Source organism: Phaenicophaeus curvirostris, chromosome Z, assembly GCF_032191515.1.
Source record: "Phaenicophaeus curvirostris isolate KB17595 chromosome Z, BPBGC_Pcur_1.0, whole genome shotgun sequence".
Taxonomy (NCBI): domain Eukaryota; kingdom Metazoa; phylum Chordata; class Aves; order Cuculiformes; family Cuculidae; genus Phaenicophaeus; species Phaenicophaeus curvirostris.
Window position 1 is genome coordinate 43,023,971 of NC_091431.1, and position 17,077 is coordinate 43,041,047.

General features: G+C 37.3%; 1 protein-coding gene across 1 annotated transcript in view; it reads left to right on the forward strand.

The window, feature by feature from the left end:
• Nucleotides 1-16,630, forward strand: part of MPDZ (multiple PDZ domain crumbs cell polarity complex component) — a 96,753-nt gene extending 80,123 nt beyond the window's left edge. The window contains exons 36-50 of the mRNA XM_069880060.1: nt 1,009-1,101; nt 1,190-1,264; nt 2,625-2,802; nt 5,063-5,208; nt 5,550-5,633; nt 5,735-5,928; nt 6,175-6,322; nt 8,829-8,915; nt 10,037-10,133; nt 10,813-10,856; nt 11,935-12,057; nt 12,977-13,081; nt 13,198-13,310; nt 14,380-14,503; nt 15,338-16,630. Coding sequence (XP_069736161.1) covers nt 1,009-1,101; nt 1,190-1,264; nt 2,625-2,802; nt 5,063-5,208; nt 5,550-5,633; nt 5,735-5,928; nt 6,175-6,322; nt 8,829-8,915; nt 10,037-10,133; nt 10,813-10,856; nt 11,935-12,057; nt 12,977-13,081; nt 13,198-13,310; nt 14,380-14,503; nt 15,338-15,484 — 1,758 coding nt within the window. The 3' untranslated portion in view covers nt 15,485-16,630. The remainder of the gene's footprint in view (nt 1-1,008; nt 1,102-1,189; nt 1,265-2,624; nt 2,803-5,062; nt 5,209-5,549; nt 5,634-5,734; nt 5,929-6,174; nt 6,323-8,828; nt 8,916-10,036; nt 10,134-10,812; nt 10,857-11,934; nt 12,058-12,976; nt 13,082-13,197; nt 13,311-14,379; nt 14,504-15,337) is intronic.
• The last annotated feature ends 447 nt before the right edge of the window (nt 16,631-17,077 follow it).

The following is a 17,077-nucleotide window of genomic DNA, read 5'->3' on the forward strand; positions in this document are numbered from 1 at the left end:
CTTACTTACTGCAATTTAGAACAGAGATTTCCAGAGGTCTTCTCTTTGTTTTTCTGAATGGACTTCAAAGTCATTCTGACATAATGCCTGTGTTTGTCAGCCTCACGAGTCTCTGACTTCATGTAACTTTGCCAGTTGCTCTGTGTCTCTGGAAGAAATCACCTCTTGTCCTGTTTGCAGAACTTTTGGTAACCAGCTTATGGTGGTGCCTCAGATGAAATCATTACCTGAGTTGTTCTAAGTAAACGAATTAGTAGATTATAAGCACTAGATCCTCCAAACAACATACCTACTTACAGAAAATGGTGCAGCTGGGAGAAGACAACCCAATGTTCTGTACCTTTAGAGTTGCCAAACAAAAGTGGGAAAATTATCGCTTCTGCTTATTGACATGGTTGCGTATTGACAGTTGCTCTTGGTGGACATAAGGATAGAGACCTGTGGACTGTAGTTTTTCTCCTTAGAATGTATCAGGCCTTCTGTTATTAGCCAGAAGAATATCTTACAGATTATGGTATCTGGATGATTTAATTCTAGATGAAAACATTAGGGAAATTTTACTCTACCACAAGCATTTACTAATTTCACAGGGAGAACATACATTTTTCTGTCCTTTGCGTTTTCCACTCCTGTGTGTATTTTTTTTCTGTGATTTGAAATAATGGATTTAAGCTATGTCATGAAGATTTAGTTTTCTCAGTTTATGGCTTCCAAGTATTTTGTTTCTTACTCCTATTTATGAATTTAAAGATTGAATCACAATTGACCTTGTAAGTTTCAAAGGACAGATTCGAATTTGGAAGTATTTCAGATTTGTCTTGTTAGCCACTGTACTATTTGTAGGTTGGCAAATTCTATTTTGTAAATAGATTAGTCTAAAACAGAAATTGATGCATTGTGAAAACTCAAACTTGTTATGTCTGTAGGCTTCACTGGTCTTTAGTGAATGTATTTTGACATTTTGATAAAAACAGTGACTAAACATTTGCAATTTTCCTTTTGCCTCAGGATCAGGGAGGCTTGGGAATTGCCATTAGTGAAGAAGACACAATTAATGGAGTGGTTATTAAGAGCTTAACAGACCATGGTGCAGCAGCAAAGGTGTGAAAACGTTTGAAGTCAAAATAAGGAATGAAATTTTTTGAAGTAGTATCCAGAGTTCTTATTTTTTATTTTATGTCATTTCCAGGATGGACGAATCAAAGTTGGAGATCAGATCCTAGCAGTGGATGATGAAATTGTTGTGGGATATCCAGTAGAAAAGGTATTAGGAACGTTGCAGAAATCACACTACTTCGTGTAGCAGGTGATTGTGTCTTAAACAAGTCAGTGAGGTTTTTGTGGCTATATGCTGGCTTCATTTTCAAAGTTGACTAAATAACCAAAGATCTGCAAGCATTGTCTGGATAAGCAAAGTGCTGCAGACTAATCTAAAACCTGAATTTAAAGCTCAGCTGCTATTTTACTTTAAGGGACTACATGAGTCTTCTGTGTGGCACAGAAGATGTGGTTTGGTTTTTTTCTTCTGTGGTTCAGATGTGATGAATGGGAGGCACTTAGTTATAGCATATAAGCCACGAACTATCAGTCAATAATGGCTCTTCTTTGCTATTCCACTTCAAAAGTGTTAGAACCAACAAAATAAATACTAGTCAATTTACATGTATTGGTTGCACTGGTGGCAAATCAGGTCATGAACTGTGTTTATATATGGATAGTGGCTGTAATAGTGGCTTCATTATATTCCAAGACTGGTATTTAAAGACTTTGGACAAAACTATCTCCATTCTAGCTCTGCAAACTCAGTTTGGGTTCTGTAATGAATCAAAGAGGTCTTTTTTTCTAGCACCTGCCTTGGTACCAAGAAAAGTGATTATTTAAGCATTGGAAGATCACTTTCTGATTGTTAAAGGACAATCCATCTTACTCTGATGTGCTGCTGTCTCTGAAGCAGTAAATGAGTAAGAGATGGTGAAGTTGTCTGCAGGGCAGTAGATAGTCTTTGGAAGAAGAGACAGATTGAGAGAACTTTTAAGTAAGTAATTTCTGAAAATGTTTGTAATTCTACTGAAATGTAAAGTCTCAGGAGGATTTGGTACATTTTCTCTGAGATGGCAATTAATTTTGTTGATTTCAGTATCACTTTAAACTAGAACTTGTGTTACACCGTGGTGTTTTTTTATCTGTGACATGGTTCAGATAATATTTTCTGATTTTCCTTCCAGCTGTGCAACTGATTGAGCAGCTGGAATGGCAGTAGCACATTTATTTAAATTGGGAGGTATTTTCATGTTGACTTCTGTGGAACCAGAAACCAGGCATTAAAAGACAATATTATGTTTCCAATTTTCCTAATAATTGCTGTAAACACGAACATTTTGTCCAGACAAGCCATGGAAAAACTGCCACATTCTAATGTAATATAGTTTGGTGAAGCTGCGTGGAATCTACTTCATTAAGATCAGCCAAGTGTGGCCCATGGTTAACTATTGCTGTTTCTTATAAAAAACGTCAATATTTGTCCTTGTTCATTACCCAGAAAACCTGCAAGATTGTGACTTACAGCTCCTGTTTGCAGAACAATCCTGTTACACCCTTTACCAGCTTTTCTTCTTATCATTCAGTTTATTAGTCTCCTCAAGACATCCAAAACTATGGTGAGGCTTACAATCAACTCAGCAGAGCCGGATAGCCTGACTGCAGCACCAATCCCTTCCAGCAGTGTCCTAGCAGAAAGAAGGAATATGCAGACACCAGCAACTGTCCCCTCTTCCAGCTCACCAGAGCCAGAAGCAGTCAAAAGTAAGGTTCTCCTTATGTGTCTGTCTTCACTGGGGTCGTGACATAAAAACGATGACCTAACTTGTAAACAAATTTTCTTTTTGTATGCACTCAGCTGTCTTCTGAGTTGCGTTTTCTAGTACTTTTGGATTACAGATCCATCTAAATAAAGCTGTGATGCTCCACGTTTCAGATCTATCTCTTGCCTTCCCATTGGCCTGTTGTAGAGGTGGGAGTAGGTGCCTCTGTCATAATTGTCTAGAACTAGAATGGGAAGCATTCCTTTAAATGCAGGAGAAAAGTCCTGTTGTCTTTCCTAGAGCAGCAGAATGACCGAGACTGTCTTACCATTTGTGACAAGCCACGTTTGACTCTGCCTTTAGAGTGGTGAGCTGAGATATAAGTGAATGGTGGGTTTTATTGGTTAAGTGACACACTACTGAGAAGCTAATAATTTCTTTATTGAGTAATGTGCATGTCATAGTTAATTTATATGTACATCGCTGCAGGCATTACTGAGTCACATTTCTATTGCTTATGACAGTAGTATTGATACGCAATTGTATTACTATAAAGAAATCTTAAGTAACACTCAGGAGACCATCACTTTGTCCAAATCTATCCCTTCCATTGCTACCCTGCCACAGCAGGTCTTAGTGATAGAGATCTGATGGAGATTTCATCAGTGCTCCCTCTAGCATCCTCGGGGTTTATGATTGCTCCCTGACTTCACTACCACTTACAGGCATCAATAACGCAGCTGCTGGAAGATCTCCCTCCTCTTGGTCCTCCACCTGACTTTATAATTTATTCCCCACCTTTCTTTTACCAAGCCCACCTTTCTTTTACCAAGCCCACCTTTTTACTGCCTCTGCATCTTGTTTTCTCTGCACATATTCCTTCAAATAAACAACCCATCCCTAAAGACTTACTCCCTATTTGTCTTATGTCTACTACATCTCTGCCTGAGTTTAATGTTTCCAGCAGTACTACATAGGCATTTTGGGTAAAGTACTGATGTAGCTACCTAGATGAGGTCAGCCTTGCATACCAAGGCTCCCTTCCATTTTCTTTAGTTCATTTATTTCATGTACATTTTGTGTTTTCTGGACAGAACTATTACTAAGTTGCTCATCCTACACATGTAGAACTTGTATAACAGAGCAGGGGAGTAACTGTTCTATACTCACACAGAAGCTTTACCCTTAAATAGTCTAAATAGGCATTCTGATTCCCTTCAAAGGCCAGGACTTTTGGTTTTGAAGCTTGCTGTTCCTGCAGGGCCTATTGCTTACACTCTGCCTAAGTATTTGTGTAACAAATGCATATTTCTGAATGGTCAATTCTTTTAGTTTCAGCAGAACTTCTTTAAAACAGTGCCCTTGCCCAGAAAGGTTTAGATGCATAGTTTTAGATAAAATGGGTATTTCTTTAAAGCACAGAGGACATAAGTGATAAACATCATCTGAGCATCTCAGACAGTTTGATTGCTGATTCTTTCCTTTAGCTCTTACTCAATACCCCTTCCTAATATTTTCTTTGAAGGGTACAGAACTGACTGAAATACTGAAAAGAACCTCAAATTGTGACATTTCAAAGATATTCAGTTTACAGATAAATTGCTGCGTAAGGATGTTACATATATTTGCGTTACGAAAATATATATTTACAGCACAAAACTTACTGTTATAAAAGTTGTGACAGTGGCCGGTTAACAGTTGGACTGGTGTAAAAAATTTATTTTTGAAGGCCACTAAATATGATGATATGTATAAAACCTTTGACTTGACCATGAATTGCTGAGCTTGTGAAATACCAATAATTAATTCATACCAATAATTAATTCATACACTCTTTCATGGTAGATATCTGAGTCTGAGATGGAATATTTAGTTAGATGGACCTTGACTTTTTGCAAAAACGCAGGGCTGGTGTCCTTGAATCCATGTATTTAATACATACTATGTACTTCATTTATGCATTGCATAGCTGGGAGTATATAAATTCTGTCCTAAATAGAATCTGTTATGTACAGTAGCTTCTTTCCATATCCAGACTGTAGTCCAGGTACTTGGTGGTATAAAAACAGGACAACTACGATTAAAACTGCAGGATAGTACTGGTCTGAGGGGAGACGAGAGTTGGCAGCATCATCCTGTGTATGTCAGCTGTTCAGCTGTTGCTGTAGATCTGTCAATGCACTTTCAAACTGATATTTAAAGTCATTTTTTTCAACAGTGACCCCTCTTGTGGTAACCAGGATGTTTAATTGTTCTTTTAGGCACGAGCAGATCTTCAACTCCAGCCACATTAGCCTCTGACCCAGCTACTTGTCCCATCATTCCTGGATGTGAAACAACCATTGATATCTCCAAAGGGCGGACTGGTCTTGGTCTGAGCATTGTTGGAGGAACAGACACTTTGCTGGTTGGTTGGAAAAATATGTGTCACTCAAGTGAAATAACAATAATGAAATTTAAATGTCTGATAAAAGAGGATTTGGGTTTTTTTCTGCACTTATTTCTAGAGCATTACAGAAAGATACTGGTTCGGGGGGGGAAAAAAAAAACAAAACAGAAAAAACAGAAAAAAACACTTTCAAAACTGAAAGTATAAATGAACTTTTTAAGAGTATGAGTGATTTGTTCATAATCTAACTATTTTGTTTATCACTGATGAGTTATAGTAGGAATTGTCAGTTGTTCTTGTTTCAAAGTAAAGACATGTTTTTTAACATAATTTTTTAAATTATTATTATTTATCTGCAGGGAGCAATCATTATCCATGAAGTATATGAAGAGGGAGCAGCATCTAAAGATGGGAGACTGTGGGCTGGGGATCAGATATTAGAGGTGAGGTGGTTTCTTTGGTTACTTTCATTGTCATTTGCTACCTAGGCATATTCTATTTGCTGGAAGGTTCTGCACACTATCACTAAGTACTTTCATTGCAGGTGAATGGGATTGATCTCAGGAGTGCCACGCATGATGAAGCAATAAATGTCCTCCGACAGACTCCCCAAAAAGTCCGTCTGACTGTGTACAGGGATGAGGCCCAGTACAAGGAGGAGGACATGTATGATGTACTCAATATAGAGCTCCAAAAGAAGCCTGGGAAAGGTCTTGGGCTGAGTATTGTTGGAAAAAGGTATGAATGTACATGAAGATTTGCTGGACACGCTCATGTTTCTGTTGGTGCCTGGTGCTCAGATCCTGTGGTCTTAAAGGCCAGACATGCAATTTCTGTTCCTAAGCTAACTGGCCATTCCTAGAGGAACTAGCCCAGGGCTACTCAACAGAAAAATGAGACAATGTTAATTGTGTTCCCAACAGCAGCCCATAAAAATGGTCCTCAAATGCTACTGTAGTGCAAAATCCATGTGTCTGTTTGCAGAAATGATACGGGGGTCTTTGTATCAGACATTGTCAAAGGAGGAATAGCAGATACAGATGGCAGATTGATGCAAGGAGACCAGATATTGACAGTGAATGGAGAAGATGTTCGCAATGCTAACCAGGAGACTGTTGCAGCTTTGCTAAAGGTAATGGGAAAAGAGAAGGTGGATAAAAGTGAAGAATTGAGATCCAGACTTTTTGAAAGCTTTAATTTTGTACAGACTGAGTTCAGACTGTTACTGAGATGTCAGTGATTTTGCTGCTTTGCCTGATGAAAATGGAAGTAGTGGCAATGCAGAGTGCCATAAGTTTAAAGGCCAGTAGAAGAGCATTACATAGAACAACCTAAAAATGAGCTCCAGAATTTTCTCCAACAAGATTTTTTCCAACAGAATGATAACTGGTTAACTCTCTGACATTTTTAGAAAGATATGCAGAACTGACTGTAAATGATGGAGAATTCATCGAAGTAGTTGTGCTGAAAAGTGATTACTCTCACAGTTGAGAATGTTCTCCATTTTTTTTTCTGCTTGCACCACCTTACCTACATTAAGCACTATAATGAATTTTTCAGTGATCAAGACATTTAGTACAAGAAATAGCTTTTTCACAAAGATAACTGAAGTAAACTCCTACCTGCAGTTCTTAGAAGCAGGATTTCTCTTCTTAACAAATATTCTGCTTCTGATGTCCTGCCTGTATTTCCAAATCAGATGGAGGTTAGATATACAGTGTTTCCTGCGGTCTGGCAGGAAGTCCAGGTGGTCAGCCAGCTTGTCTGTTTTCCAGCCAGAATTTTGAGACATTCCTGCTATATTGTAAGGATTCCACTGAGTCAGCATTTTCTAATGGAAAATATATCCACTGGAAAAGAATTATAGTCACTGTTTGACTCTTGGATACATAGACACACAATCATGCTTCTTTGCACTCACATTTAGAGATATATTGAACAGGACAAGTCTTTAAACATTTCCTCAAGCTTTTTTCTTTTTTGAGAGGGGGTGGGGCATGTCAGGAGTTAGAAAGGGGAGGTAGGAGCGATCTTTCTGTATTTTCAGCATGTGCCTGTAAGTGAGAATGCCAGAACTGTGTCTGTGTTCTGGCAGTGAACTCATTAATATACTCTTCTGGAGTCATAATACTTCTACATTCTTACTTGATGTTTCATTTTATCTATGAACAGTGTGTTTCTTCTTCATATGCTGCACTTCCACATCTCATCTAAATTAAAATCTTATGTGGAAAGTTTCTTTCATTTGGCACACATTTTTTAGTATGTAATTAAGATTCTTAGTTCCCACTTACCAATTGTAAATCTATGTTTTAAATACTTAATCCCTCTCAGTAGTATTTCTGAGTAATTGTCCTAGACCTAAGAAATGAGGCTTTTAAAACACCTCAGCTATATTTTAACAATTCTGTTTTGTTCATGCAGTACAAATGGAGTAAAGTACGATCACACACATGTAGGCAATCACTGTTCTTAGTTCAGTTACTAGTTCTGTTTTCATTCATGGGAGTAAGTAAATTGTCTTGAACTGTCTGAAGTATGTTTTGCCAGAAAGTTACTTATAATCTCTGGAAAATCCCTATGTATTTTAAGTAGCAAGAGACCTCTAGAATGTATCATCAGAAATAAACTCATCATCAGATTCTGAGAATTTTGCCTGTTCTGCAGTGTTTCATTGTAAGTATCGCTAAAATGTGGGAAGATGAATATTTTTCACCATATTTGACTTAAGAATTTATCAAATGGGAGATATCAGGAAGAGAGAGAAAGCTGTAGTAAACTAAATGTGAATTGATTTATACACAAATTCAGTTGGAAAGTATTGCCTCACACTTTCACACTTTGTAACTTTTAAATCTCATTAGTGGGTTTGCATTTTATGTGAGGATATTTTATATGAGTATATAGCTCACTTCCTCAATTTTCTATCTTGGATAAGAGTTGTCCATATGGTTTAGTACGAGTCAATTCGTATAAACTGGAAAGAATGATTTTGCCTGAGCTTCCTAAGACATAGAGAAGGCAACGTTATTTAGAAAATAAAAAATCAATTCAGTAATAAATCTCTTTTAGTGTCACCGCTAAGAGACTAGCAACAGGATATGAGGTATGGAAACCCTACTTGAATTGTTATGTGCTTTTGTTGGTTTTAAAATGTTGTTCTATTTCTTACCAAGAATTTTCAGACAAATACGTGAACCTCTCTTAGGGTAACACTAAAGCATGATAAATAAAGGCAAACTTAATATTAAAAAAGTTCTTTGGATACAGAATTTCATACTACCAACTTCCCAGTGGAAGAAGGAAGGAAAAGAAAAATAACTACAAAACTTGCATATTTCTCTGTTTAAATATCTTACAGTGAATGGTAACGTGTGATTTTCAGATCTATATTGTAAGACTGGTGAATCCTAGAAGTGTTCTTTGCTGTACTGAATATCATGGGGTGCTTAGTTTGTGTGGCTCTGGTACTGCATGAGCTCTGTCTGCTTGGTGCTCATTGCAGGGTTGTTAGCCTGATACATTCCCTTCTTTCCATATATTTTCCTTTAAGCACAAGCTAGTAAATTACTTAAATATTGTCATAGGCTTTAATGTTATAGACAGAAGAGATGTGTTATAAATTACTGGTTCTTCAGTGTTCTTTAGGTACGGTAAGACTAGAAGTTGGAAGAATAAAAGCTGGTCCATTCCACTCCGAGAGGAGAACATCCCAGAGCAGTCAGGTGTGTAACTGTAGAAGTGTTCAGTTTGGAAGAAATAAAATGTGGTTACGTAATGAAAGCAGAGAAAGAATCGCATTTATGGTGACAGTGATTTTCTATATACCCCAAGATGAAAAGAAGTAGTTTTTGTCTACTTTACAGCTTTTTGGTAACCTTTTTATATATTCACTTTAGCATATTGTATCTGTTAAAGATGTGATCCAGCCAAAAATGTATTCTAGAAATGGCTTAGGTGTATTGCCTAGTCTGTTCTTATGGTTTCAGCTGGGGAAGTGAGCTCTGATTCTCATCCCTACCAGAAGAAGTTGGAGTAGACTTTGTACCTCTTTGTTAATTTAGGAGTGCTTGGCATGCAATGGGGTATTGTTTCAGTAAACTGAGTGAATTTCTTCCTTCTTGCATATTCTTAACATTATCTTGGTCATCAGAAGCAGGAAGCCTGCACCCTTTACATCAAGCTTCTCTCAAGTGTATTTATTTTATTGTTGTTTGAATGGTGGAGTATTACAAACTCTCACCAGTTTCTGCATTTAAATATGTCCTTCATATTGATCTAAATTGTTGAGTAAGAAGCTCACAATGTTGAATGTTTTGAAGAGTCTATAACAGTCAGGGAACTAGTCTCACTGGGAGCCATGTTCTTTTATGTTGCCCAGCAGGTATAGTGAAAATCTTTCTGGAAATTGCTCAGGTGAACCTGAGTGGCGAGCCTAATCTAAGTTTTAGCTGATGGAGTGGGTGAACATGAGAGTACACATATTTAAAGATCTGTATTTTGTGTTCTCTCCCTGCCTTGATAATTGTGGTAACCAGCTGCCCCAGAAGGTCTGTATGAAGGGACAGAAGGTGCATATGTAAGGGTACAGCGTGGCCCTCAGAGGCAGTGCTTCAGAGCGTTACATGGGGTTGTAGACATGCAGTCTCAGTTGGTCTAATGATGTTTCAAACAAGGAGCCCTCTAGGGTGACCAAGAAATATGTGGAAGTTCACTGTCAACTTTAATGAGACACAGAAAAAGCAAAATACAGCAAAAGGTGATGAATGCAGTGGGTTACCGTTTTAACTTTTACCATCTGGGTGTTTGAAGCTGCTCTCTAATTCCAGTCTAACGCTCCATTTAGGTTAGTGAAGGAAATGGCAGTCTCTCATCGTTTGGTTTTCCAGTTTCTGCATCCAGCGCGCCTGAGGTCTTTGAAAGTGGTCTAAAGAAGAATATCAGTAAGGTTTCTTCAGTGCTTTCAGTATTGCATACATGTGAACTGGTAGCTGAGATATTTTGATTTCTCTAAAATATTCTCAGTGTGTACTGTAGGCCTGAAAGTGATTCCTTAGCCATTAAAACACTACAGGGGTGGTTAATGTACAGTACATCATGAAAGTCTTTTGTAGGTCGATAGATTTTTATAAAATAAACTAGCAGCTTGTTACGCCGACAGCTGAGCTATTGAGAATGTAAGTTGAGCCATAATTTTATATTTAGTCTAAGTACATCTTCAGTCAGGTTGTCTCGTTCATAGAAACCCGCATACTGTGTAGTTACATTTGAATATATGTGGAATAGGTATCTCATGCCCAAATGTAGAGCAACTTTACTTCTGACCAAAGTATTGCTACCAAATAATCGTTTGTTCTATTCTTTTTGAGCATGCTCGGTGATCTTACTCCAAAACATAATTAAATGGAGAGAATGAATGACTTTTTACCTGCTTTAGAGGTATTTCAACCCTATTAAATTAATGACAGCCACTTTCAAAATGTCCTTAAAAAAAAAATCTGTATGTCTGTAATAAACCAGTGGAAAGTTAGAATCATAATAGTGGTCTGCATAATTCTAATGGATTTTTTTTTTTTTTGTAAACTCTAGTCTAACTTCTTTTTCTTCATACTCCTTTGACAGCAGCTTCTGAAATACAGGGACTAAGAACAGTTGAAATAAAAAAGGTAAGCTACAGCAAGAAATGGTGTATATCAGGAGCAGGTTTTATAGATGTTGTAAATAGGTATGTTTAGAGAAAGGAAGAAGTCTGGCCCTGCTGATTATTTTGAGAGAGGAATTGATCTGGCAATAGCTAATTAATTTACCGCCTGCATGATCTCCATTGCCTATATTTCTTATGTAAAATCAGTGTGATTTAAACTATCACATTTTGTGACATGTTTTGAAAGCAAAATGAGGAGTGATTAATGAGAGATGTTGAGTCCTAGTTTTACTGTTATCAGACTGACTTAACTCGAGATTATGTTTTAATGAAATCAAGGGAACTGTACTTAAATGACATACTGATTGTTTAGTATTTTTTGTTTTTCTTCAGACATATTTCTAATGCATTGGCTTTTACATGACAATTGCTAAACTTCAACTGAAATTCGGTCAACTAGTCCTTATTTACAGGAGCAAGAGATGTGGGTCACAGACTGCTTCCGATTGTCCGAAACATTTATAGTTATTTGACTTTGCCTAGCATCTGGTTTGCTTGATTTCATGGGTTGTACAAGCCATTCTCTTCTTGAAGTGGAATCTGCAAATATCAGTTGACAATAGCAGTTTTTCAGTTAGGTAGTAGGGTGTTGTTCGGCAGTGAACAACTAATTTTGGTTTTCAACAATAGGACACTAGGGGGAGCATGAAGATTAATTCCAGTCTTGAGGAAGTTCATAATAGGAAATTAATATAGACAATATTAAGCTCCAGCAATCTCACCTGCCTAGTTTTCCTTGCCTAGACATTACAGTGACATTAAAGGTCTGCTGCTGAATTTTCTAACTATTTAGTTTGGTTAAGATAAAATGTGCAGCTAAGTCAGCGAATTGTTACCTACCACTGATAGGAAGAAACATATATTGCACTCTCTGAACTTTCTCAAAATGATGCAAAGTGAATTAGCTTAAAAAATGACTTGAGACATAGGAATTCTGATTTTCAAAGTTAAGAGCTTTAGTAATTTTGTGATCTAAGCCTACAATTCTCTGTATGTGTTTTTCTTTCCAGAAAAATCTAATCTTTTTTTCATGATAACAGGGCCCTGCAGATTCACTTGGAGTAAGCATTGCTGGAGGTGTAGGAAGTCCTCTTGGAGATGTTCCTATATTTATTGCCATGATGCACCCAAATGGAGTTGCAGCTCAGACTCAGAAACTCAGAGTAAGTTAATTGTTAAAAAGATTGTAAAGACTGCATGGGTAATGCACAGGGATTACTCTAGGCAGGCAATAAATTAGCAGTTTAATGATACAGTTGTAAGTACTTCTGTCTGTGACAAGAATTTTTTCTGTTTGGATTGATGAAGCAGTAACTCAGTTTGGTAGCATAATAAAAGTTAATTGGTGAAAGGTTTTTTGGGAAGGAAGTCTTAAAGCAGTCTTGGATGATAGAGGTAGTCAGCCTGTGAAAACTGAGAGTAGACAGTGTGATTCAGAATGATGGATTCTGTGGGTGAGCTCCATTGATGAGCATAGTTGTTATTCCTGCAACTGTATGTATGCATTCTCTTTTGGCTCTTGTATTTTCTGTGCTTATCCAACTTAGGATAGAGACAGTGTTTTTTTAAGTTTTGTGTTAAAGTGAGAGGTCTTATCTCACTTAGCACTTACAGGCCTGCTGTATTCAGTCTGTACCAGAGGTGGTTGCATTTGAGTCATACTTCTTGGAAAATGGACAGTGTTATTTCAGGATTGATTGAGATGTATAATCCTCAATGATAATCTTCTACTTCAGTGTATTTATCTTCAGGTGATGTGCAAAATGCACCTCTTTTTCACATGCTCTATATTTCTAGAGTATTAGGATCAAGTCTGTAAAGCATCATTACTGTTTTACACTGAATACACTAAACCAGTGTAATTTCCTAATTGTAATGTTGAATTTTCTACCTTATGTACTTGAAGGAAGATTTGCCTTCAAGAGAAAATGTGTCATGAACAGTTGATAATTTCTTTCTTTGCATCCTGTACAGCTGATAGTCTAGCTAAATGCAAATGCACGGATATGCTGTTGTTGAAAGAAATTAACAAATACATTTTTTAACTAAACTTAGTTAGATTTTCTACTTTTTCTTCTGCAGGTTGGGGACAGAATTGTTAGCATCTCTGGAACATCTACTGAGGGCATGACTCATTCCCAAGTTGTTAGTCTCTTAAAAAGTGCTACAGGCACTGTTGAGTTGGAGGTAAAAAATGTTCAGTGACATTTGGAATATTTTCTGAATGCTGTTTGCTAGCTGCTACAGTTTATTATTTTAATATCAGTATTCCTATTTTACTGGTTTATGAACTCTGTTCCTAGGTTGTGGCAGGAGGAGAAGTAAGTGTTATTACTGGTCAGCAGCAGGATCCACCTGCATCCAGTCTTTCATTTGCGGGACTAACTTCGACCAGCATTTTTCAGGATGATTTAGGGTCAGTAACTATACATAACCTTTGTAGCCTGTTGTTTTAGGTGTACTTTAAAAAGTACTTTAAAAGTACTTAAAAATTCTAGCAAATAATAGTGAATATAGTGCTTGATTTAATCATGACTTACACATCCGGTACGCAAGGGACCTGTAGGCCCTAAGTCCTCATCTGCATTTTTTCATGGTGTGATTTGCTGTACTGCCTTATTTTACCCCTCTGTAGAGTTGTGATTTCATCTGTGTAAGTACAGCCTCCTTTGTTTCACTAAGCCTTGATGGACTGATGTGCTCAAAATGTTTTTTCTCACACTTAAATAGCAAGGCCCCTTCCTCAGTGGTACCTGTGTTTCCATAATGTGCTACCTAGCACAGGGCTACCAGGAGCATCAAACTTTTCTGCTATACAAATTATACAGCTTCTGGTATGCTGCAAGGTACAGCTGTGTGAACAAGTTTTGCCTTAAACTCTGTCATAAATCTGAAGTTTTTTTCTTCTACGAAAAAGAAAAGAGAGAATGGAGTTCCTTAGCCATGCAGATCTAATTAGAAAGCTGGAACTCCAGAATTTCTTGTAGTCAAAGTATATGTGGGTAAAGGCACCTGTTAGTGGCCTGTCTAAATACATATGTACGAACACAGAGTCATATATTAAAGGAGGAGAGAAGCAATTAAACCTTACAACATGAACTACTGGGGCTGATTCTAGACATTTTTAGGAGGTGTAACAGGTTAAGAGATTTTTAAAGTAGGTGTTACAGAGATTTGAGATGCTTATACTGCATCTCTGCTTTGTTAGTAAGCACTGTTAGTGGGACATTGTAGGCTAACTGTGCCTTGAGCTGGGTGGGAAAACTGTTTGAAATAGCTACCTTTAAGTAATAATATGGGCATTAGCCACTTAGAATGCTTTACATGAACTAAAGTAGCCAGTGCATAATGATAAAAGCATTTGTAATTATAGGGGAAAAGGAAATGTATTGCTTAGCTTGAAAGGAAAAATGTTTTCTGTTAAATATTCTAGATGTTAAATTGTATATTCAGACAATGTCACAATATTCTTTTCCTTTTCTTAGACCTCCACAGTATAAAACCATTACTCTGGATAGAGGACCAGATGGCCTAGGCTTTAGTATTGTGGGTGGTTATGGCAGTCCCCATGGGGACTTACCTATTTATGTGAAGACAGTGTTTGCAAAGGTAAGTGTAAATTTTTTCAATCAGTCTATTTATTATTTATTGCACAGCAGGTACTGTCTTAAATCAGGGCCTGAGTTTGAAGCCAAAGGATTGCTACAGTTTCTCAAAGCTTTTCTTCCTTAGTGCAAGTGCTGGTCAAAATGTGCTTGCAGCATCTGGAGGCTATAATCTCAGGAAGATTCAGAATTCTCAAATGTATGTAACTCTGCTTCAACTCTCACAACGGAAATTGTGCGTTTACTTAGAAAAACAGCCCCAGTGCCTTATAATTAGAGTGTCTTTTCTTCAGGTAGTAGAAGGGGCTATTTTATTTATTTTGGCTGATGTCTAAAATGTAGACTAACATAAAATAATTGAACTCAGTCTAGACCTTTGGAGTTCAAGTAACAACCTGAATTTGATAGTTTGGGCTCCCCTAGAAACAGCCCTGAGTCAGAAAAAAACTGGTATCAACGATCCCAAACTTTCATGTTAAATCAATGTTCAGAGCTGGGTTTTGATTACTGAATTTCTTATACCAGTTGCTGAAAACTTCTTCAGATCTTGAAAATCTTAATTCTGTGATAGAGTTTAAATGTTGTACTAAGTGGACAAGCAGGGTTAAGGGAATATAAAAATGTAGATGAGATTTCTGGATGTTGTGAAACTTACATGGAGCAGGGCATACTGCAGCACTAGCTGTTATGCTACTCCATTGACTGTAGTTGAATCTTTGAAAATCAAATTAATTTTAAGGGGGTTTGTGCACAACCCATCTTACTCAGACCATAAGGACAGTGTTGCAGGGAGAAGAAGAAATGCATGATTCTGCAGTTATATGTTATATCGTTTCAGGGTGCAGCAGCAGAAGATGGACGGCTGAAGAGGGGAGATCAAATCATTGCTGTGAATGGGCAGAGTTTAGAAGGGGTGACCCATGAGGAAGCAGTTGCTATTCTGAAAAGGACAAAAGGAACAGTCACTTTGACAGTTCTGTCGTGAGCTAGCTGTCCAAAGGGGTAGGGTCAGTAAGACTATATTATTTACATTTCAGATAGCAGAGAGAATAATGGAAATGTTTATATAGCCTTCCTGCTCTTCCAGCTTCAAAGGACCATGTCACAACACTGAAGAAAAATAACATTTAACCATACTTTTGTATACAGTAGTATTTCTCTTACTGTCAAACTACTGGGATGGAATTATGTCAACTATGCAAAGACATGGATATTCTCCTATTAGTACTATAATGAGTGTTTCTAAGCCATTGTCTCCTCCTCCTCTCCCCCTCCCACCCAATAACAAAAACAAAGGGGATATTTGCATTAGTAATTGCACAACAAAACTCCAATGTTTTACTAAGAGGTTTTGGGTATTTTAAATATGTTGGAAAAATTATAAAGTCACTAAGTCAACAAGAGAGTGGTGTGGGCAGCAGTATTCAAAAAACAGAAATAAGGTTGTTGAAGAAAGGAAGTATTAAAATATGGAATTTTGGAGAAAAAAAAGAAAAGTGCGTGATCTGGAGGTAGGTTATTAAGGGACTTAGATGGTTATTTGTATTATTTCACAGTGCTCAAGTAGAAGCTGGGAGGGTGACTTAGGTGGGGTTTTTTATGTATGTTAATCAGTGAAATAATTTAGCATGAAAGCTATCATGTTATCTGTCACTTAAGTGAAATCTGCATTGAAAATGCAGGCAATGGTCAGGCCATTATTAGGGGAAGGTACAAAAGACTAGTGTTTATTTTAGTGGGACTCAGAAACAATATTAGGAATGTCTGTAAAACAGTATTAACAAATTGATAGCTAGGTCTAAGTCAATTAACTAAAAAACCCCACACTCCTTGTCTCTTTAGCTGTTCTAGAAGTTACACTGTGATAGACTAAGATGAAAGAAAACAAATGGTACCATTACTGGATGCTGTTGTCATTGAATTGTTCTTTAGCGTGAGAAATGCCTACCTTGGGAGTATGTAAAGTCACTTTAAATAGTATCTATATTTGTAACAGAAGTAGTGTACAGCTATTTTGTTACTGCTGTTGTGTCTCAGTTGAAGATATAAGTGAATAATTTCCAAGCTGTCATGGTAAAGAAATAAAGTTACAGGTATGTCTGGTTGTCTTACAAGGTTGTTCTTGCGTTGTTCATTCTGTTGTGAAAGATTAACTCAAAAAGATTTGAAGTAATATTAAAAAAATGGCGTTACTATTTATGTGAATCTTAAAGTATGTGCTAAAAATTGCATTGTTTGGATTTTAACATTGTATCTTCACTTGCAATCTCTTAGAAAATCTCTGAGACCAGATACCAAAACTATATAGGAATTACTATAAACCTGCCTTGCTTTTTTGAAATAGAGAGCATTAATCATTGTTGAGTCTGTTTAGAAAGCATTCCTTCAGCATGGGACTGACATGAAGGATCAAAACAGTGAACCATGGAGCCTGGGTCTGCTGTTGGCTGTGGCCATTGCTGCTGCTTCAGAGCACAGGATTCCCCCAGGCCCTAGAGCAGGAAAAACTGTTTCGTGGTCATTACATGGTGGCTGCCATGCACTGCAACATAAATTGTGCTAAACTTTGCAAGCCTAG